The sequence below is a fragment of the Miniopterus schreibersii genome (genome assembly GCF_964146895.1).
Source record: "Miniopterus schreibersii genome assembly, chromosome: 15".
NCBI lineage: Eukaryota > Metazoa > Chordata > Mammalia > Chiroptera > Miniopteridae > Miniopterus > Miniopterus schreibersii.
The window spans coordinates 13,451,886-13,476,464 of NC_138115.1; the positions used below are offsets into that span (position 1 = coordinate 13,451,886).

Here is a 24,579-nt window from a genome sequence, read left to right on the forward strand (position 1 = left end):
AGTAGGGGGCGGGCAGGAGGCAGTGATCAATGACTCTCTCATCACTGATGTTTCTCTCTCTCTCTCCCCCTCTCCTTTCCTTTCTCTGAATAACATAAAAAAATAAAATAAAATAAAACTGCTGCAGAAAGTCAAAGTCCACGTGACAACAGAACCAACTACCTCGGGAGATGTGATGTAATCACGTACTAATCATTTGTTGAACACTGTTTACAAGCAGTGACTATTGGATTTAGATATGTAATAGTTGTAGATATCTAATATTTATTTATGTCAGCGAAATTACTATAGTGTTTTTCCCAATAGATGGCCTATTCACTGAAATTTGTTGAAAATAACAGTAAATTAATAATAAAAAACAACCTGTTTAATTATTAGCAAATCTTGGTTAAAAGCATTTTAAAATTAACAGGGTGTTAATTTTCACATATGACATATGGATCGGAAATTTTGTCCATTAAATCCGAAGTCTCTTAAATTGACGTCTGAAAAATCACGGGTTTACTGTAGCTCTAAACATATATGATGTTGGCCCTGTATTAAATGAAGTTGTATTTAAAAGATGCATTAGTGCACTGGCTGGATAGCTCAGTTAGTTAGAGTGTTGTTCTGGTACACCAACTGCAGGTTCAATCTCCAGTCAGGGCACATAAAAGAATCAACCAATGAATGCAAAAATAAGTGGAAGAACAAAATCAATGTTGCTGTTTTTTTTCTCTCTCTCCCCCCTTCCTATCTAAAATCAATCAGTCAATAAAAGGTGCATTGGTAAGTTATGCCTTTGCAAATATATTAATTCATACTTACAATAGAAAAAAAACACAAAAGAAATTGAGACTTTCTCTCAAATATACAAAATGATTTATCTATTTTTCATATTCTCTGCAAGCCACAATATTTACATTTGTGGATAAAAATAATGTATTACCTTCAAAGGGCCCAAGCATTTTAAAACAATGGTTAAAACAAAAAGAGTAAGAGCACCAGGTGGAAAAGCTGATTCCAAGTTTGAGGCAGGAAATGTACAAGATGAGCCTGGAATGTCTTGTCTGATATGATAGCAGGAAGCTATCAGAGTCTGCTAGGGTTCTATCAAAAGGACTCAGGCGCCAACACGAAGAAGTTCTCATGGATCAAAGATGGGGTAACTTGTGCATCAGTAAGAAAAACAAATGCAATAGGATGAAACACACTAAGTATATTTAAATCTAAGTTAGGGAAGAAAACAGTTCATGGTCATTCTTCGGTGGATGAGAAGGAATCAATTCATTATTTTGAAATCTAGTAAACGGAGAAAATCATTTATCCTGCTTTTCCTTAAGAAAATGTACCTCAGGGTAACCAAATAAATGAAGAATGATAAAATTATATTACCATTTTTGTAACCCTTAATAAAATAATGGATCTAGGCAAGGATCATCAATGACTGCTAATATCTCAAAAAGAAAGACAACTAGACATTATGGTACCTCTTGGTGAAAGTATATAACCACTCATTAAGTTGTTGGCAAAAAAATAACAACAAAAAAACTAAACCTAAACCAAATCCCTAGATCAAACTTTCAGTTTATTGTGTGGGAGGGGGAGCTAGGAGAATGTTTAAGTAACAGTCCAGAATGAGAGAAATTACAGAAGACAAATGACCTAGGTTCTCCAACAAGTATTAACTGATAGAAAAAAGACAAAGAGTTGTACATGGGTATTCACTATACAATTCTTTCTACATACACATATGTTTGAAATTTCCTATACAGACAAAAGATTTAAAAGAATAGTGAAAATGTGTAATTGCTTTAGCATGTACTCAAAATGACAAAAAAATGAAGCTACATAAAAAATTATGCATTTTTCTTTATGTACCTGAGACTGATACCTACTTTGGAGCATGCCTGTAACTGGTTTCCCATAACTTCTAACCGTGATAAGAGTCTATCTTCATCTATTAAAGCCTGTTGAAGAAAAATCAAATATAAATAAAATCTCAGAGCAATTAAAAAACAACATATCAAAATTGTTGCTACTGCTAAAAAAAGAAAATCATAAAACTGACCAATATCCAGAGTAAAAAGCTAAGTTTTCAGTATTTGTTCTTTAGGAAAAAACTTTGCTTTTGCTTGCTACAAAATTTTAGTTTTAGTTTAATCAACATCTAAGGGATATTAAACTTAAATGCTTAAATGCTTCTTGAAAATAAAGACAATTAGAATACCTGCCAACTGGTATCGGAAGCCTCTTGGGTGATGGCTAGTAGCCGCTGAAGTGTGGCTAACTTCTGTTCCAACATCTGTTCCCGGTGTAAGGCCTCCTGATATAACAAATCACAAGAGATTCTAATAAACTCAGCATGATTCCTTTGAAGAGTAATCAATTTTTAGCACATTCTGAAAATACTCTCATGTTACATTCCACTTTATATCTTATTTTCAAACTTCATAAATCTACTTTGTAAAATATATATAGGCGATATCATTTTAGCTTCATTTTTTTGGGCTGCAAGTACTACCGTTAGGAGTGCTCTAGCAGCAACTTTTCTTTTAACAGAAAAAAAAGTCATCTTGTGTTTTGTTTTTTTACTCATAATTTACAAGAGTTACAAAAAAACATCGACAGAAGAAGCCAACAAATGTTTTAATCTCAAATTTTATAAAAATCAATCAATCTACCCTGGCTAGTATGGCTCAGTTGGTTGGGCATCATCCTAGGTAACAAAAGGCTACCAGTGAAATCCCTAGTCAGGGCACATGAAGGGGTTGAGGGGGCTTAATCCCCAGTAGGGGGCGAGCAGGAGGCAGCTGATGATGGATGTTTCACTCTCACATCGATATTTCTCTTTCTCGCCCTCCCTCCCTCTCTAAAAACCAATAAAAATATTTTTTAAAAAATCAATCAATCCAAATCAACCAACCAACCAACCAACCAATCTCAGAACAAACTAATCAAACTCATTGCAAACTAAGTCAAAACAATCTGGTCAATAGCAAATACTTCTTTTTTAAAAAAATATATCTTTATTGTTGAAAGTATTACAGATGTCCGCGTTTTCCCCACACTGACCCCCTCCGCCCCGCCCCCACTCCCCCAATAGAAAATATTTTTCAATGGCTTAGCTGCATAGGTATGACAGCTAAAATAAAAATATCTTTTAATTTTTCCTGCTTAAAATGTTATAATATATATACATATATTTAAAAAAACAAAAAAACAAAACAAAAACAGAAACTTCACTCCCAAAGCCTACTGCATTTTCAGGTGTTCTAATTGTCTCTGTGACTGTATACCACTTAGCAGCAATTAAATATGCCAAAAATAAGTAAGAGTCCAAGTGCTAATTCAATGTGATTAAGGGGTCAAGGAGTTATATAACTACTTTGGCAGCTGCAAAGAAACATTTTTACAGAGAAAAACATTGGCAAGTAAAGCCTTATCTCTAGGTCACTTGTTAACATTTGATAGTTGTTAAGAGGGTCTCCTTCACTGGAAGTCAAGGTGAAAATGCTCACATAGTTGTGGTTTTGGCACATCTTTAAATTTCACTTCTTCTATTTCTGTCATTACCTAAAGAAGAACACTTACTACCCTAATGCCTCTGAGTCACCTCAACAGAGAAGTATATGCTGCTAACATAGTACTTGAGGTTTAAAGCATGCACTTATTGCTCTCCACATCCTTGATAAATAATGGTTAGGGAAAATCTCATCTAATTAGAGTTAGAGGTACTGTTTTTTAATATAAGTCAAAGTATAGATTAAAGAATGTAATAAAAGCCATCATCCCCAAAACCCACATTAAAACACAGCTTACACTTATAAGAGAATAGTTGCCAAGTTTATTTTAAACTTCTAAAACATTCCTAATATCCAGGAAATTACACTCATGCTGCAAAAAGTTTTACTTAAAAACAAAACCATCAAACAAACACTACTTCCACTAGATGGTGTAATTACACCTTTATTTATTTATTTTTTTACTCAATCCTACTTAAAGTTTCATAACTCCACGAACCACATCCTAACAGAAATCTAATACTTCCAGGAATGGACTTTTGGTTCTAAGGCATGAACTGCATCTATTCCAGTTTTTATTCAAAAGATTTACAATTTACATTAGAACTTTACCAATTCAAAAAGATGCATACAGAAAAGACAGTACAGTATAATTTAAAAGAACACTGAAAGATTATGCCTATGATGAGTACTCAAAAAACTGATAAAGTTAGAAAAAGTACTGGAGTGAGCCAGGGCATTAGAGTCACTGTCCATGATGACTAGTAACAATAGTGTATAGCCTTGGGAAATCGTTTTACCTATATGATCCCCACATTTCTCATATGAAAAATGAAGTTTGGACCAAATCAATCTCAAAGCTTATTTCCACCTCTCTATATGAGAGATCTAGGTCAATTAATGTGCCTTCCTACTTTATGGTAAACAGCTACTAATATTTATGGAATACATTTCATATGCTAGGCACTGTTTTAGTGCTTTAGATATATTCATTCATTTATTCTTCACAGTTGTGTAAGTGCTATTATTATATACATATCACAGATGAGGAAAATGAAGAACAAAAGGATTAAACAATTTTTCCAGCAGGTAAGAAGTTAAAGCCACAGATCAAATCCAGGGAATTCTGGATAGTCTATGCTTTTAAACACTCTACTAAACTGCAAGTGTGTAAAGCTGCTTTTCTATGCATTTATACATTATGCCCAGTGGAAGATCTGATTAATACAGTGATAATTTTATTTCCACAGATGTGTACATTCTTAACAGAAGTAGAACTATTCTTACTGATTGATTCCTACAAAAGAATGTAGGGACTCAGGATCACTGGGTTAGTCCTATTGTTTTAAACAAAAGGTAACTGAAGACCTACACATGTATACTGACTCACCCAAGGTCACAGAACTCACTGAGTAGCCGAAGCAAGATAAAGCCTCAATCTCTAAATTCCAGATCCAGGATTTTCCTTAACCACGCTGCCTCATCAGAATAATAAACCATAATCCAGCCCAAATCTACTAAAACCAGAAAGAAAATAAATAACATTTGTTTCCTTTTTAGAGATTTGTATGGCTCTTCCATTCCAAGTATCTGTCCTATCAAGAAATCTTTTTATAGATCCAGCAGCACAGCATAGTGTTAAGAGCAGAGACTCTAGCCCTAGTCAGTTTTGCTCTGTGGTTAGAGCATCAGCCTGCGGAATGGAGGGTCTCAGGTTTGATCCCAGGCCCCGGTAGGGGCACATGTAGGAGGCAACCAGTCGATGTGTCTCTCTTACGTCTCTCTCCCTCTCTCCCTCTCTCCCTCCCTCTCTCCCTCCCTCCTTCCCACTTCCTCTGAAAAGCAATGGAAAAAACATCCTCAGATGAGGATTAAAACGAAAAAAGAGCAGAGACTCTGAGGTCTGACTGTCTGGGTTCAAATTCCAACTCTATCACATACTAGGTATGTGATATTGTATAAATTATTTAACCTTCCTGTCTCTCAGTTACTCCATCCATAAAACTGGGAATAAAATACATACCTTATAGGACTGTTGTGAGTATTAAATGAATTAATTACGTGAAGTGCAAGACTAGAGTCTGGCATGTAAGTGCTATATAATTACTTGCTATTAATATCATATTAAGCCACCAACATCTCTCCAGCTTTAATTTTATTTAAAAGTCATCTATAGGTAAAGGAGTTTTTTCATTCCTAATTCTTTTTATCCTTTCTTCATAAGACCTATTTTTAATCCTTTTTTTACTTTGAAAAGATACTTATTTTGTATTTGTATCTAACCAATATTTCTTTACCCTACATTTGTGCACTAACAAGATCAAACCTAAGTTGTTTAATTTTGCTTTCAAAGACTAAGAATTCTCAAGATTTACTTTTACCTGTAGATACTGAGAAAGCTGGAATAGTTCCTGAGAGTACATACTTGGAGTGTTAGCAGCAACCTAGAAACAAAATGACATAGTGTCAACAGTCACACAAAATATTTATGAAAGACATTAAAGCCAAACCAAGTCCTTAAAATGCCTATTCACTGAAACATGCAAAATAAAAATTATTTTTCAAATTAATCAGTTCCTTTAGTTTTCAAAATATTTCTGCCCTGTATCTAGAATTTGTAAATGGTATTATATCATGCTGACCAGTTTGATTTTTATAAGCAGGGTGATGGAACAAGTGCTACTCATGAAAATATTCCTTATAAACCAAATCACAAACTTATAGCTACACAGCCTTTTCTTAATCCAGAAATAATACCTCCTAAATCAATAAATCTATCTGCACTTCTCCCCCTTTCAAATTTATATTTAAATAGTTCTTCAATATATTAATAAGTCACAATTCATTTAGAAGTAGCAATCTTCAAAATAGTATTTGTATGTGGAGATGCAGGGAAAGGCAGGACATGAAATACAACACCGTATCCAATGGTGAGAGGCAATAAAAGTAGTTTTGTCTGTCTTTTTTCCCCCCTTTAAACTATAGGTAGGTTTTCAGAAGAAAAAGATGGAAAATAATAGTGTTTAAACAAATAACAGTCAAATGCTTAGAACTCAAGAGTATAAGAACAAATACCTTCTATAATGGGTTTCTCCCAGGTGTGGAATATAAAACCACGGCATTATTCCAAACAACAACAAACAAAAGAAGGGCACTAAAAGGTTGCTGTAGCATTTACCCACACTCTCAACACTACCAAGCCTTGTATCTTAACTTATTCATGATCACATCACTACTAAATTACTAATGACCATTAATAAAAACAAACATTCTTGGTTAAGTTCAGAAAGTATATTTTTATTAATATGCTAACTACAAGACAGAGAGGTGGCATTATTTTTTAAAGTTAGTCCTAGCCTGGCCAGGCGTGGCTCAGTGGTTGAGCATCGACCTAGGATCCAGGAGATGGGGGTTCGATTCCCGGTCAGGGCACATGCCCGGGTTGTGGGCTAGGCAGCGGATCAATGATGTTTCTATCTCTCTCTCTCCCCCTCCTTTCCTCTCTCTGAAATCAATAAAGATATGTTTAAACAAACAAACAAACAAACAAATAAATAAATAATAAAGTTAGTCCTAAATCAGCAAGGCCATCATTTACTTCTGAAATACTTCTTGGTATTGCTGAAGTTCATGATTAACCACTTTTAGTTCTAAAAAAGGAATCTAACAGAGAACATCAGTTTCAAGCAGGCTTTCATTCTTTATCCAAATGGAAGAAATAAATGTAAAATATTTTTCCCAATAGTTTAGTTACTGCACTAAGAAAACTCACATCCACATTAATGTCAAAAGATGTTCGTGGTTTATTTTCTCTCACTATTTAGCAATGATATCTACAGTTAAATACACCATTATTTCTAAACAGAAGAAAAAATATTTTCTAACAAGTAATTATTTCAAATCAGGCTACAACCGATCTTCAAGAACAATAAAAGAACAATGTCTATAAGTCCATATTGCTGTGTTATTTCAATGTTTAGGTACATGTTGAGTGAATTCTCTGGGCAGAAAGCTTTAACAAATATTTCTAGACTGAACTGTATTCCAGAACAAAGAGTAGTAAACAAACACTTCTTATCTCTGGCTAGGCACAAAACAAGTACTCCTAGTCTACACAGCCATTTTCTTGAGATAATAAAGGCTTTTTCCTAAGAAATATCCACCTTAAGTTCTCCAGATACTGAAGATCAGAAAACTACAAGAACTATATAGCTATATGCACTCTACAGATTTTGTTACAAAAGAGAAATAAGTTTCTAGGTAAAGCATATTAAAAACAAACAGAAACATTTTCTAAAGCAATACAGCTGAGTTAGTTTGGAAAAAAATAATCATTGCCAACTTACTTTGTCAACAGGACTTGGTAATGGAGCATGGATGACACTGAAAAGTAAAATTTAGAATTTTTATCTAATTTCCGGACAACAGAGGAAACAGAGTATGACCGTACCAGAATATCTTAAACCTCAAAGTTGATATATATATTTCTAAGCACAAATTCAAAGTCCAAAATGTATTAAATGCCCTTTAAGAATCTTCTACTTAATAAGGGCTATGGTGAATTCCTTGGTCATAAGAATTTCTATATGAAAATTATCCATTTTCAATTTAAGAATATGTAAATTAAATTTTTAAAATTAAATATTCCTATACAGCAAGTCTTAAAAAGTGTAGTTCTACTGAAAATAAAGCTTTAATTTGGAAGCTTGTTCTAGTGGAAAACAACTTTAGCTAATCAAAGCAGTGGTACTACTCTTCTTCTCTACCCAGCTACCTCACATAACTAATAGCTGAAAGCTTAGATGTAGGTATGAAACTAAACTAAGTATATCCCTTTAAAGTTAAACAGTAAACAGTATTACTTGGTACTAATTGTCTTTTGGCCTTATAAAGTACTACTGACAGAGAGGCAGTATAGTAAAATAAACATGCAGGTTCAGAAGTTATACTGACTAGGTCCAAATTCTGTTTCTACTTACCAGCCATGTAATCTTGGGCAAATTTATAGGTCTCAGCTTCCTCATCCATACAATGGGAATAATCATAAACCAACCCATGGGATTATTGCGTTAAATGTGCCAGTATGAATAAAGAGCTTAAAACAGTACCTAGGACACAGTAGCATTTGATCACTACTACCACTCCCATGAAAACACAACAGCACCCAGCAGGGGTGGCTCCATGAACTAGGAGATCGAGGTTCGATTCCAGGCCAGGGCACATGCCCAGGTTGTGGGTTTGATCCCCAGTAGGGGGCGTGCAGGAGGCAGCTGATCAATGACTCATTGATGTTTCTATTTCTCTCTCCCTCTATCCTCCTTCCTCTGAAACCAAAAAAAAGAAAGAAGAGAGGGAGAGAGGGAGAGAGGGAGAGAGGGAGGGAGGGAGAGAGGGAGGGAGGGAGGGAGGGAGGGAGGGAGGGAGGGAGGGAGGGAGGGAGGGAGGGAGGGAACACTGCAGCTAAGGAAACCAGGGTTCCTATCTTACAATGTCCTATATGATATTGTATGTGGGTTGGAGGTGAGTAGAGAGTGCAAAGAGCAAGGATGCCACCCATATCCCCTACCAGTTGCTAATTGCTTCATATCCTAGAGGTCACTCTGGTGATGGTCACTCTGCTTGAAGGCTGACTGGGTAAAATCCCTAGATTCAATTAGTTAGTCATGTGTAACCTCCTGAGAAACTGATCTTTCAGGACTTAAAAAACAGAAATGAGAATTCTGATCCCATTGCAGTAAGTGCAAACATCCTAAAAACTGTTTCAATTCAATTAATTACAAATACACTAAAATGCTGAATAGGAAGGAATATTAAGTACCAGAACCCCCCTCCCTTCTGAGCATCTATGAAAGATATCCTATCCAGACTCTCAATAGGCCTATAACCCTTTACTTTTTTTATTTTGTGTCTGTGTTCCCCAGCACCATGAATAATTCACCTCTGTACTCCCAGAACCTATCAAAAGGCCCTAACAAAGCTGGTGCCTAATGAAGGTTTAAAAAATTATGTACAACTTTAGTTTTTCTTCTCTATTCCATAAAAATGAGGAAGACATTTTAAACATAAGTTTCTTTTTCTTGACTATACAAGTAATATATGATGATTATGGGAAAATGTGTGAAGCATGAGGAAATAAATAAAAATTACCCAATGCCAGTATGCACATATAGGAAAATGAACTTTAAAACGTCTGAATAGAAGCAAATGGAATTAATGAAGTTTTTTTAAATCCAATTTTCTTAGTGACCCAAGTAACAATTTTTCTGTCCTTACGAATATCTTCACAATCAAAAGGCTGCCCGGCTGGTGTGTCTCAGTTGGTTGAGCATCCTCCCATGTAGCAGGAGGTCACCAATTTTATTTCTGGTCAGGGCACATGCCCGGGTTGCAGGTTTGATCCCCAGTAGGGGGCGTGCAGGAGGCAGCCAATCGATGTTTCTCATTGATGTTTCTCTCCCTCTCCCTTCCTCTCTCTCTAAAATCAATAAAAATATATTTTGAAAAAACAAAAAATAAAAAGGCTAAAAATCCAGCAACCTTCTATAAGTGATATATATTTGTATTTTATAAAAGTTATCTTGGATATGGGTGCATTCTATTTGACTTATGGAAAAAGTCATGTGCAACAAGAAAGGTAGAAAAGGAAAATCATTATTTAGTGTTAGGGTGGTGGCCCAATAGTTAAAGCCTTGGCTCATGCATCAAAAGGCTGTGGGTTTGATTTCCGGTCAAGGGCATGTACCTGGGTTGCAGGTTTGATCACTTGCCCTGGTCAGGGTGCATGTGGAAGGCAACCAACTGATGTGTCTCACACTGATGTTTCTCTCTCTCTCTCTCTCTCTCTCTCTCTTCCACTCTCTCTAAAAATCAATGGAAAAAATATCCTCTGGTGATGATTAAAAAGATATAAAATAAATAAAATAATAAAATAAAATAAAATAATAAAATATAATAAAATAAAATAAAAAAATAAAATAAAATAAAATAGATAAAATAAAATAGATAAAATAAATAAAATAAAATAATAAAATAAATAAAATAATAAAATAAAATAAATTAAATAAAATAAATAAAATAATAAAATAAAATAAATAAAATAATAAAATAAAATAAAATATAAAATAAAATAAAATAAATAATAAAATAAAATAAAGTAAAGTAAAATAATAAAATAAAAATAAAATAAATAAAATAAAATAAAATAAAATAATAAAATAAAATAAATTATTGCCCTAGCCAGTTTGGCTCAATGGTTAGACTGTTGGCCCGGGTTTGATTCCAGCCAAGGGCACATGACTCGGTTGCAGGCTTGATCCCCAGCCTGCTCAGGGTGAGCGCAGGAGGCAACAAATCTGATGTGTATCTCTCTCACATCCATGTTCTCTCCCATTCCCTTCCTCCTTCCCTCTCTCTCTCCCCCCCTTCCCTTCCACTTTCTCTGAAAAGCAATGGAAAAAATATCCTTGGGTGAAGATTAAAAAAAATAATTATTATTATTTGTAAAGCTCTCTCCAGATAGCTCAGTTGGTTAGAGCATCATCCCAATACGCCAAGGTTGCGGGTTTGATCCCCGGTCAGGGCACATACAAGAATCAACCAAATAATGCATAAATAAGTAGAACAACAAATCAATGTTTCTCTCTTTCAAATCTTCAATAAATAAAAATTATTTATACAATATAATAAAAATTAAGGAAGAAAAAGAATCAACTTTTTGAGAATTACTGAAGAACTTAAAAACATTCAATGCTATGTATACAAGGTACCTTAAACTCTAAGTACTCTGGCAAACTTAAAAGCATCTTGATTGCTAAAAAAAAAATTAGATTACAATAAAAGAAACATCATGTGCTTATTATATACCAGGTATCACATGCCAAGCTCTTTAAGTACATAATTTTGCTTAATCCTCCTCATAAAATTCTTGCTAAATAGGTTACTATTATCTTCATTTTCTTTTTTTTAAGTTGATCTTAGAGATAAGAAGGGAGACAGAGAGAAACATCGATATGAGAAACATCGATCTGCTGCCTCCCCACACTCCCTGACTGGCGATAGAATCCACCACCTTTTGGTATACAGTACAACGCTCCAACCAACTAAGCCACACCGTCCAGGGCTATCTTCATTTTCAAATGAGAAAAGGAAGGACTGATCAAGTCACAGAACAGGCCTTGAACTAGACTATCCTCTTCTAAAGACCATTCTGATCTTCCTCCAGCTCTAGAGACTTGCCTGTTCAAAATTCATCTTGTTCAGAAAGTCAGCCAAATTATGTACAATGAAACTGGCAGTAAATTTTAAGTGATGCTAATATTTAACGACATAAGGAAAACCGACCAATGAGAAGGAAACAGGGCAAAGATGAAAAGCATTGGGGAAAAAAGAGGGATAGGGACACAATTCTCTGAAATAGATTTTGAAAAAATTCACCTGCCCTACTAGGTGAAGCCTGAGGACACAGATGACCCTTTATGCAATTGTTCAAAGCTTCTGACTAAATGAAAGGAAAACCTCATTATCAAATACAAACATCAAGGTCTTTAAGAAGCCATATTTCATTAGTTGATTAATAGTTACTCTTCTTTTTAAAATCTTAACTCTTGACTCATAAAAGCTAAATCACATTACAGTTCCCAAAGTTAATTTTATTTTTAATAATTAAACTATAATTTAAAATAAGAAACATGAATGTTTTAAATTTATAATGTTCTTTTTTAATTCTTATTTTATTGATTTTAGAGAGGAAAGGAGAGAGAGAAAAACATCGACCGACCACCTCCCAAACATGCCCCAACTGGGATCAAACCTGCAATCCAGGCATGTGACCTGACAGGGAATTGAACCCTCCACCCCTCTGGTGTACTCGATGACGTGCCAACAAACTAAGCCACATTGGCCAGGGATAAATTTATAGTGTTTTAAAATTTCTGCTTTGCTTCAGATACCCTTGAAGCCAAAAATAGATAAATAAAAAATTGGTAGCTTCTAACTGAAGCATAATATATAATTCTAATGAACACAGACTATCATAGTACTGGAAGGGCCTCTCTCTCTTTTTCCTTCTCTCTCCTACTGACTAACTGCTTTGTAGTAAACTGTGCTTCTCTCAACCTCCCACCCTCAGATCTTTTTCTCTGCTTTTGAAAAATAGAAAATATTATGTTAGATATAGAAACAAACTTCTAGCATATTCAAGGTTTTCCCCCAAAATAAAAAATGCTGAAGTTTAAAGACTGTTTAGCGTCCTCCAACACCTCATAATGATAATCTGTGAAAAGTATAAATCAAGCCCGGCCGGGGTGGGTCAGTGGTTGGGCGTCAACCCATGGACCTGGAGATCCATGAATTTTCCAACATTGTTCGAACAATCCTGAAGTATTAACAGGAATATCATCACCTAGAATATAATTAACTAAAGTAATTAATACAAAAACTTTATAGCACTGAATTATACTCACTCTGAGCGGAGTCGGGCTTCCATACCATCTGGTAGAAAAAGTTTTATTGTGGAAACAATACACCCATGGGTAACTGGTTAAAACAAACAAATAAGAATGGATAAAATAACTGTTTAAAAATATGAATCTTCATACCTCTTATATGTAAACATTTTATTCTTATATGTAATAACTTTCGGGAAAGAAAATAAATCTGGTGGATTAATGACAATATTTATTCCCCTGGAAAAACTGGTCCCTATGCATAAGAAATCACAAATACAGGTAAAACTATGTTTAGAAAAGTGTCCTAACCTCCAATGCTATAACAAGTCAATAAAAGGTCAACTGAATATATGGAAGCACAATTGAGTGGGGGGAAATGGACTCTTTCCCCTATTCACCGGCATCAAAACTAAGTCCAACTCCTCCCCAGTTTAAAATTTAGCCCTTATTCCTAATTCTCCTGTCCCCAACATGTAACTACCATCCACATCTCACAATACTCTAAAGTTCTATATACTACAACCTGAAATACGCCATTCAATTCCCCATTTTATGAGTGAGAAAACTAAGTCCTCAGACAAGTGAAACTGCTTCTACAACTCTGCTATGAAATATCAGAGCTATTTGCTAGACTTCAAGTCTGAAGTTTCCAGTTCAGTATTTGAAGTTTTGGTTTTGTTTTCTTGGTGGTTATTTCTTCCCCCAAACATCTTTATATAGCTTTACACCCGTCATTATGTAGACAATTTTTTTTTAAAGAAAAGAAACTTTTAATCCTCACCCGAGGATGTTTTTCATTGATTCGAGAGAGAGAGGAAGGGAAAGGAAGAGAGAGGGGGAGGGGGGAAGCGCGGGAGGGAGGGGGAGAGGGAGAGGGAGAGGGAGAGGGAGAGGGAGAGGGAGAGGGAGAGGGAGAGGGAGAGGGAGAGGGAGAGGGAGAGGGAGAGGGAGAGAGAGAGACATTGATGTTAGAGAGAAACAATTGGTTGCATATGCACCTGACTGGGGATCGAACCTGAAACCTGGGTATGTGCCCTGATCAGGAATCAAACATGTGACCCTTCAGTGCACAGGACAACTCTCTAACAAACTGAGCAGCTCTGGCCAGGGCTGTGGACTTCTTACCGTTGATTCTTACTTCCTATCCTTACTTCCTCCTTTTCTTTCTGAAGATTTCAAGAGACAAAAGCCCCTCCAAGTAGCACTTATACAGAGAGCTTACCTCCCTTTTATAAAAATCATCTGAGGACATTTTTTCCATTGCTTTTTAGAGAGAATGAAAGGGAGGGATTGGGGGGGGGGGGGTGAGAGAAACATCAACGTGAGAGAGACATAAACTGGTCGCCTCCCACGCTCACTCCAACTGGGGCTGGGGATGAAACCCGAGACCCTTTGGTGCATGGGTTGACACTCTAACCACTAAACCACACTGGCCAGGGCGAGAGAGCTTCTTTTTGTGTGGGTTTCATAGAAAATAAAATTTTGGCTTGTTTAAAGGGCGACAGTTTTTTATTTCTCTACTGTTCAGGTATTACTTCTTCCAGGGTTCAAAGAGTTAATTTATTTAGTTTACCAAACTCTAATTAAAAGCTAATGCAGGGTGATGAAAATACACTATATCATGATTAGAAAAGTAGTGGTTATGTGACTCTACATTTGTCAAAACTCACTGAACTATACATGTAAAATTGATGTAAATAAACTGTATCTCAATAAAACTGATTTAAAGAACAGAGCTAATGCACTTATAGAAGGGTAACTTATTAAGTAATCAGGCCCATGAATCATCAAGATGGCATTATAAACATGAAGTAATATGATTACTATGTCATCTGGAAATGCACATTAAATTTAAGTAATTTAGCATACTTTACTCAATATTAATTTTCATTACCTAATTTATTATATGAAAAGTGCTAACACATATCAAGAACCACTGATGAGGAAATTAAAGCTTAGGCAGAGTAAGGAGAGGTAATTGAGTCACATCAGAACAAAAAGGGCAGTGGATAACAAGAATGTTGCCAATTCTCAATCCTCGTATTAGGAGGAAGGTTGTAGAAATCTTAGTTAAGATGGGAGAAAGAATTTTTGTAAAATGGTGGATAAAGATTCACAGGACATCTTGAAATTTATTCAACCAATATTGGTGCCAGGTTGAGTGTGGAGTTTCTATAATGAAGACAGATACATTGTTCTTGCACAGCTTACAGTTTAATGAGGGAGACAAACACATAAAGGGGAGGGATGCAGTGTGTAACAGGGACATGGAAGGGTAATTGTCTGGCCTAGAAACACGTCTAGGTGAAGGAAAAAGCATGTGTGTACAATGGCTGGAAGGCCAGAAAAGGTAAGGTCTATTTTGGGGAATAAAAGTAATTCAGTGCAGTAGGGGCATAAAGCAAAAGGAAGATACCATTGACCTTGCTCTTAACAGGCTCTTTTTTCATAGGGGTTTAACCCAGGAACAGATACTGGTGAAGTGGACCTGAGCTGATGAGCTGATAGGAGTTACATGTGAAATTTGTGGAACTAACTGGTCCCAAACTTGCCAACAGAGGATTACTGTAATGTTGTGTGACCCAGAAAACTCATGCCCTGCCTGAGGAGTTTGTGGGTTTGGAAACAAAGTAGAGGTCAGCAGTTGGTTTGCTAAGGCTCCCATCCAGGAAGATCTGAGAGGTTGGCTTTCTCTGTTCCTCCCTTCCTTTAAAAAAAACCCCATTAGAATGTCATCCTATTTGTTTATAACAGCTATTTTTTATCTATAAGGCAGGTTGTTAGTACAATATTAACCAGTGAGTTTTCTCTTTTCACACTATATGAAAAGCCAAAAAACAAAATCAGCTTGTTTTAAAGAGCTTGGAAGGGAAGAGACACTAATATGAACTAATATGTTCAATGACAGGCTTGTATCACCTTTTAACAAAATCCAGACTTTATACACACACACACACACACACACACACACATTTTTATACATTATATATTCTTTTTTAAAGTTTCCTTTCACACATACATTATATTACATAAATTTCATATATACTGGAGGGTTTTGTTTTTTATTTGAGAGAGAAAGGAAGGGAAGAAGGGGGGGGGGAGAAACAATGATAGGTTGCCTCCACATGTGGGAACTGAACCCAAAACCTGGGTATGTGGCCTCACTGGGAATCAAACTTGCCACCTCTTGGTGTACGATATGATGCTCCAACCAACTGAGCCATACTAGCCAGGGCTACACTGGAGGGTTTCTCTGCAGTTTTATTAGCCCCAACCTTTTTAATTTGACTCCCTCTTCTTTAACAACTCCCTCCCACCAACAAACACTCCAGGATGACTCAACATTAATGACCTGGCATGCATTCTTCCATGTTTTCCCCCCATGTTCATATAATCATGTACAAACATATACATATACATGGACATATATAACAATTAGTGAGACTTTTTTAAAATAATGAAATTATTCAAAGTAATCATTTCTTCACTGACAATATATCTTATGGAAATCCCTGAAATTCAAATAATCCTATTCTTTTAAAAACTGTATAATGAGCAATTTAAAATTTATGCTTCCATTTTTTCTTGTGTACTATGCACACTGGTACAAAAACTCCTTTAATAGATCTTCACAAACAATTTTTATCATTTTAAGTGTCTAATTTTTATATCCTCATTATAAATATATTCAAAAGTACTATATAGTACTGTATTGCATGAATTCATGTTTTATGTAAATGGTATTATGCCACACACATCCTTCTGCATTTTGCTTAAGATGTTTAAAATTTATCCTAATTGCCCTACGCAGTTTGGTTCAGTGGTTAGAGCACTGGCCCTCGGACTGAAGGGTCCCGGGTTTGATTCCGGCCAAGGGCACATACCTCAGTTGCAGGCTCGATCCCCTGCCCTGGTCAGGGACATGCAGGAGGCAACCAATCAATGTGTCTCTCTCACATAGATGTTTCTCTGTCTCTGTCTCTCCCTTCCACTCCCTCTAAAAAGCAATAGAAAAAAATCCTCAGGTGAGGATTAAAAAAAAATAAAAATTTATCCTTACTGATACATGCAAATTTAGTTCAAACATTTCAACAGCTGTATAGTATTTTTGCTATTTTTAAAAAATATTAATATATTTTATAAAATATGCCTGGTAGTTTGCATGTTTTTCTTTTTTTCACAGTTGTATTATTTTAAAAATTTATCTTTACTGTTGAAAGTATTACGGATGTCCCATTTTCCCCACCATTGCATCCACCCTGCACACACACACACCCAGGCCTTCTCTACAGTACTGTGTCCTTGGGTTACGCAGATATGCATATGAGTTCTTTGACTAATCTCTCCCCACCCCCGTCTTCCCCTGAGATTCCTCAGTGTTCCATGCTTCTATGTCTCTGGGTCTATTTTGTTCATCAGTTTATTTTGTTCACTATATTCCACATATGATACTTGTCTTTCTCTGACTGGCTTATTTGCTTAGCAAAATACTCTCCAGGTTCATCCTTGCTGTCCTAAAGGGTAAGAGCTCCTTCTTTTTTACAGCTGCATAGTATTCCACAGTGTAAATGTACCACAGCTTTTTATCCACTCATCTACTAATGGGTTCTTGGGTTGTTTCCAGATCTATGAACATAGGGGTGCATAAATTCTTTCTGATCGGTGTTTCAGGTTTCTTAGGATATATTCCTACAAGTGGGATCACTGGGTCAAATGGCAGGTCAATTTTTAATCTTTTGAAGAATCTCCATGCTGTTTTCCATAGTGGTTGCACCAGTCTGCATTCCCTCCAGCTGTGTACTAGGGTTCCCCTTTCTTCACATCCTCACCAGCACTTGTCATTTGCTGCTTTGTTGATGGAGCCATTCTGACAGGTGTGAGGTGATATTTCATTGTCATTTTAATTAGCATCTCTCTGATGATTAGTGACTTTGAGCATTTTTTCATGTCTCTTGGCCATCTGTATGTCCACTTTGGAGTAGTGCTATTTAGGTCCTTTGCCCATTTTTTTATTGGATTGCTTGTCTTCCTTTTGTTAGGTTGTATGAGTTCCTTATATATTTTGGATATTAACCCCTTATCAGAAGTACCATTGGCAAATATGTTCTCCCATACAGTGGGCTCCCTTTTCATTTTGTTGATGGTTTCTTTTGCAGTGCAGAAGCTTTTTATTTTGATGTAGTCCCACTTGTTTATTTTCTCTTTTGTTTCCCTTGCCCCAGGAGATGTATTGGCAAACATACTGCTACGAGAGATATCTGAGATTTTGCTGCCTGTTTTCTTTCTACTTTAATTATAAATTTTATTTTAGTTAGCTTTTATTTTCATCCTATTTTTTTAGAACTTTTATAACAAATAACTCCTGAACTTGATCAAATGCCTTTTCAACATCTACTGGTTATAGAGTTACATGTTTTTCAGCTTTAGTTTGTGGGTAACATTGATAAGATTTCCCCCAAATTGAATCACCATTGTACTCCTACAATAAATCCTGTTGTTTATTCTAGCTTCATTTCTAAACTGAATTTACTAATATTGTAATCAGAGCTTTTTATCTGTTGTCACAAGTGAAATTACAGTTTTTGGCATTAATGGTATGCCGCAAGCTTCTTTAAAGGATTTTGAGAGCTTTCTACTTTTATCTATGTTTCAATTATTTAAATTATATTTGAATTATTCGTTAAATAAGATCAAATTCAGCTGTGAATGCCTCTGTCTCTGGTCAATCTTTAGTAACATTTTAGTCACTTTTAAGGAAATTGATTTATTCAAATTTTCCACATCTTGGGATAAATTTGCTAGGAAAATATTAAATTTACTCTAGTATTTCTCCTTTGCCATACATTGGCATGTAATAGTCTCTTAGAATTCTCTTATATCTTGTATCTGTACTTATGTCTCCTTTCTCATTCCTTATCTTGTATATTTTTGCTAGTATTTTTTTAACCTCATAAAAGAATCAAGGCTTATAAATTACCTATTTTATTGGAATTTTTTTTAAAGAACCAGCATTTGGGTTTGTTTATCCCTTAAGTTTTTTATTTCATTAATTTCTGCTTTTTATGTCTTCTTCCCGGCTTCTTTTTTTAATTTCTTCTAAGTGCCAAGTTCCTTCATTGTTTGCCTTTCTTCTTTACTACTGAAGAAATTTAAGATTATAAATTTTTGTCTGAGTTAAGGATTTACTGTATTTTGGTATAAAAGGCTTCTTTTACATAATTTGAAATTCCCTTTTTGATTCAGGGGTTATCCAGTAGTGTTGTATAATTTTAGTATGATTTTCCAAGTGATATAAAGCTTACTTACCAAAGTATTTTTTAGTACAGGACAAAGTCTACCTTTCTTTTTTTTCTTTTCCTTTTTCTGGCATACGCTTAAACTGGTAGTACTCAACTTCTGACACAGCTGTATCTCAAGAGCCCACGCATAACATACGTCATCTTTTTGAAGCCAACAAATATTTTTAAAAACCCAACACTTAAATGATAAAGAAAATTTTCTTTCCTTAATTTCTTGAAAGTTAGTATAAAAGATACTTAAATTTTCAAAGAAGCCTGCAAGAATCTATGTTTCTGAAATAATATTGTACTAAACACAGTAATCCTGTCTCAGGATTGTCCTCTTAGCTTTCTACAGCATTTTCTAAAAAGAATCCCTTACAGCTGGATAGGGAAGAAGAGTGGGAGGGAGTTGGAGAAGAGTTGCATCTGGTAACAGTCACCCCCTTGGATATCTGTGTATGTTAGCACATTAAAAGCTCTGAAAGCTCCCCTTACCTTGGGTTAACTAAGATGTCCTAAATGTATTTGATTACCTTATTTTTTTTTATCAATTAGCACCTATTAATTCTCTTTGGGAAATGCAAGCTCAGGAGATAGATTCCTTGGAGAGAAAGACAGTGTAATCAAATTCTTTGTCTTCTGTGGGTTACTCACACCTGGGGCTCAGTTAAATGTTTGCTGAATAACTTGGCACCAGAAGAGATGTGATGTGGCAATGGCAGATGTTAGAGCGTCCACTGTAGCTGTTCTCATTATGGCAACACATAAGGCGAATTCTTTAATTAAGGAGTAGTAAATATTTTGCATCAAAATACAAACTTCCTTTTCTATTTTACAACCATAAATGAAAATTCCTAAAATGTGGCCCAACACAAATTCAAATATCAAAATCCAAATCTCTGAGGAGGTCAACAAAACCCAGTACAACTAATATCGTAGCCCTGTCTCTCTCACATCGATGTTTCTCTTCCTCCCCTCCCCCCTCACTTTCACACTCTCTAAAAAAAAAAATCTATGGAAAAAAATATCCTCAGGTGAGGATTAACAAACAAAACAAAAACAAACAAACAAAAAACTAATACTGCAGTTGCAACACCAATGGAAGTAGATAAAGTATACACACATGCACACACACTAGCATCACACCACTACCCAATCCCTGTGTATACTGTGTAAAATGTCAGAGACTCAGAGACTGATGACCTAGACTCAGAGTACGTTCAGAGAAATGAAAGAAGTTTGCCGATTGGTTTTACTGTCCATGTTAAACTAAGACAGTGGAATTATACTCTTCTGTTTCCTATTCATTTAGTTTTGTGATTCAGCCATATAATTTCATGGTCATAAGTAGAGTTGCTAGCTATAGCCAGAAAGCTTCAGAATTCTAAAAATATAGACAGTCTACATTTATTCAGCTAGAGAACTTCTAGTTTCAAACACTGAGACGTGAAATTTTATATCTGTGATAGGTACTATTAGCTGCTTTCAGAATTTTGTTCGGGGCAACAATGCATACACAACTGGAAGGGATAAATTATAATCGATCTATGTCAATCATGGATCTCCTTCTCACCTTTGATAGGTAAGTAACTTTCCAGGCTCCTTTATAGTTACAGGTAGCTATGTATGTGACACAGCCATGTGGCCAGTGAGGCAAAAGGAGAAATCTGCTGGGAAGATTCTATAAAATTCTGTTCTTTCGACATAAAAAGAGAGCCACCCAGGAAAGCATTTTGTCCCCACCTCCTCCTTTTAGGCTAGAACACTGGTGTGAGGAAACTAATGAGTGGGGTTGCAGCAGTCACACTTTGACCATGAGGCAAAAAGCAAAAGCATAAGAAAACAACATGTTAAGGATAATAGCATGTGAGGACAGTAAGATCCTGGGTTTCTGATAACATCACTGAGTTAAGTGAACAAAGTCTGGACCTACCTGTCTCCAGACTTCTTGTTATCAATAGCTATTCTTACTGTTTAAGCTCCTAGTGATTGGGTATGGAGTCACTGCAACCAACTGTTTCCTAACTGACACAGTCGTGTCCTATGTTTTCATACTGTAGTGAAGAATATAAATTACTTATGAACATTTCAGATTTTAAAATTTTATAAAAGGAACAGGGATATGAGAGACTTTAATCTTTCACTGCATATAATTGCTTCTACAAGCCCAAAATATTTTGTAACATTTAATGATAGAATAAAAAAATAAAGTTAAAAAGACAAATAATAGGAAAAATTGATCCATACCCGTACCTTTCCGTGTGTTCTCCGTCACATCTACCCCAAACTGGATAATATCACCAGAAAGAATTTCACATGGTGGACTTTCTTCAGAGCCTCGACTCAATCTCTGGCTATTTATAAAGGTACCATTACTACTTTTAGTGTCTTGGAGATAAAACTGCAAAAATAAAATTAAAAAAAAAAAAAGGCAAAGATTAATAGTAATAATTCCAAATCTACATTTTAAAAAAGTACGTCCAATTGTGCAAACCACTGCAGGTGGATTTGTTTCAGCTAAGGTTTTCCTTCAATATATATAAAATTAGAACACTAAAAATGGCAATTTAAAATCGAGCTAGACACCCTGGCCAGTGTTCTCAGTGGTTAGAGCATCGGCCCTCGCACAAAAGGGTTGCAAGTTCACTCTGCCCCTGGTCCAGGCACATTGAGGAGGCAACCAGTCGATATGTCTCTCTCACATTGATGTCTCCCTCTCACATCGATGTCTCCCCGGCCCCCCCACCTTCCACTCTCCCTCAAAAGCAATGGAAAAAATATCCTCAGATGTGGATTAACAAAACAAAAAAAAGTAAAATCCAGCTAGACAAAATAGTACAATCTTTTTGGAAAACAGTATATAAGGTCCTCAAAATGTTAAACATAAAGTTAGCATATGACCCTGGAATTCCACTCCCAGGTACAAATTCAAGAAAACTGAAAACATATATCCTCACAAAAACTCGTACACAATATTCATAGCAGCATTTATTCATAATAGCCAAAAAGCAGAAACAACCTAAAATGTCCATCAACTAATGAATGGGTAAAACAAAATATCGTATATCCAAATGATGTTATATTATTTGGCAAATAAAAGGAATGAAGTATTGATTCACGCTACAACATGCATGAACCTTTAAAACATTACATTAAATTTAAAAAGTCAGTCACAAAAGACCTTATATTATGTAATTTTATTTATATGAAATACCCAGAATAAGCAAATCCATACAGACAAAAAGTACATTAGTAATGACAAAGGGCTGAGGTGCCAGGGCATGGGGGGCAGGGGGTGAGAATGACTGCTAATGGGTATGAGGTTTCTTTTTGGAGTGATTAAAATGTTCTAAAATTAAATAGTAGTGATGGCTGCAAAATTGTGAATATATTAAAAACCTCTAAATTGTACACTTTAAAAGGGTGAACTTTATGGCATATAAATGACATCTCAATAAACCAAAATTGTGTGTGTGTGTAAGATAGCTACACGAAATTCTAATTCTATCTTTCCATCTCACTCTGACTTGTAATTTTCCTAGGATGTCTGTGTTAAATCAAAGGAGGTGTTGTTTATTCCACAGGCAAGACAAACGGTTTTAGGTAACACTTATAATTAATAGCTATCAGTTAGCTAACATACTTGATATCAGGACTGATATATCTTCAGTGAATTTTTGTGTTAAGCAGATTAGAGATACTAGAAACTAAAATAATGAAACCAACTATGAAGATACTACTTCCTGGCCTCCCAAACTTGCCTTTTATCACTTAGGTAATCTTCCCTCTTTAAAAGGGAAGGGATAGGAGAAAGCACAGAAAGCCATCTGTTTATCACCTACTTATCCTAAAAGAAGTAAGGAACAACTGGGATCACATACAATAGACTTACCAGGAAGAGAACCACCAATAAAAAAAGATGTACCTTTCATTTTGAAATTTTCTACACTCTCTAGCCCTGATTATTCTAGCAATATATTTTCACTGAATTCCTTCCTAAGGAAGAAAGGAAATAAAAAATCCCTAGTATTTATTAAAATACGTGTTACACCACCAGGCTCTCATTTAACCTTAACATTAAAGCTGTGATATAATATTACTACCTTTTATAAATGAGAAAAGTGAGGCACAGGCAAGTATTTTTTCCAAAGGTCACAGAGCTATGGAAAACAGAAGCAAGGATTCAAATAAGAGAATTAAAAGGACCATCTTTCCCATTACTTCACACTGACCTTTGTTTCATTTATGCTTCACTCCTCCCACAGGCTCTCTTCCAAAATGAAATACAACAAAAGAATAAGTAGTTTGCAGAAAATATGAAAATGATATTTCTTCTCATTAATTCTTAGGTGACAATATAAAGGTCATCAGGTTGTCTATAAGTAACTTACTGTTTATAACTCAAAAGAGACTGTTACTTTGGATAGCAGTCTGTATATTTAATTACAGACCATAATAAAGAAAATTGTATTAATATTTTACAAGGTAAGGCCTGAAATTTATAGGCCTTAACTTTTCATACCAGGGAGAATAGCACAGGCAATATAGTCAAGTAAGAACACTTATCCTTAAAATTTTTTCTACACTAGAACCTACTGTTACACTGTATAGGGGAGTTTGTCTTTTGTTTTTTAATAAATATACTCTTGGGAAATGTGGTAATATCTGAATTCTGGTTTGGTCATTTTCAGTAATGTGTGCCATGGCAAACCAAATAAAGGGATTATACTAGATTTACAGTGTTTTTCAAACTTCAAATTCTGATCCATTAATGTTACTAAGTTAATTTAGTGGGCTGCAACTAGCATTTCATTTTAAACATTAAAGAGAACAGAAGAGAAATAAGAATATATGAAATGAGGTCAGTACTATTTAGCAAACTTTGGAAAACAAAAGATGTGTGTGTGTGTACACCTCATGTCTGTAACTCTTATATACATCTAAAACCATAAAATTTCAAATTAAAAAAAATCAATATTAACCCAGGTTCTTTTATTCTGACACATCTATTTCACTGTCCAAAGCACTCCATAGTGCCTTTGGCATCCTTTTGGCTTGAACATACTGTTTACCTTATTAATGGCTCATTCTTCCTTTGCTCTCAACCTAATGGCTTCCACACACCTTAGAAATAAAGTCCAAAGTTCTTACCATTACAGCCTGTAAAGCCCTACATAACCTGACTCCTGGTTCCTTCTCCAAACTCATTCACTTCCACTATTCCCTCGTCCCTCTCAGCCACACTAACCTCCACTCATGCCAAGTCTCTGCGCTTGTGTAGAACTACACATCATTTGTTTACTTCCCTGAAGAAATATTTTTGTTGCTATCATTTAACCTTCTGCCCTT

General features: G+C 35.4%; 1 protein-coding gene across 22 annotated transcripts in view; it reads right to left on the reverse strand.

Annotated features, from left to right (window-relative positions):
* Positions 1 to 24,579, reverse strand: part of SLMAP (sarcolemma associated protein) — a 128,670-nt gene that overhangs the window by 46,216 nt on the left and 57,875 nt on the right. For 12 of the 22 annotated variants that reach the window (XM_081159864.1, XM_081159866.1, XM_081159878.1 and 9 more), the window contains 6 exons: positions 21,484 to 21,631; positions 12,965 to 13,037; positions 7,850 to 7,886; positions 5,885 to 5,947; positions 2,210 to 2,305; positions 1,878 to 1,949 (listed from right to left, as the gene is read on the reverse strand). In XM_081159864.1, the coding sequence (XP_081015990.1) occupies positions 1,878 to 1,949; positions 2,210 to 2,305; positions 5,885 to 5,947; positions 7,850 to 7,886; positions 12,965 to 13,037; positions 21,484 to 21,631 (489 nt within the window). Of the gene's footprint in view, positions 1 to 1,877; positions 1,950 to 2,209; positions 2,306 to 5,884; positions 5,948 to 7,849; positions 7,887 to 12,964; positions 13,038 to 21,477; positions 21,632 to 24,579 lie in introns of all 22 variants that reach the window. The other 10 variants (XM_081159863.1, XM_081159865.1, XM_081159877.1 and 7 more) reach the window with 1 other exon arrangement.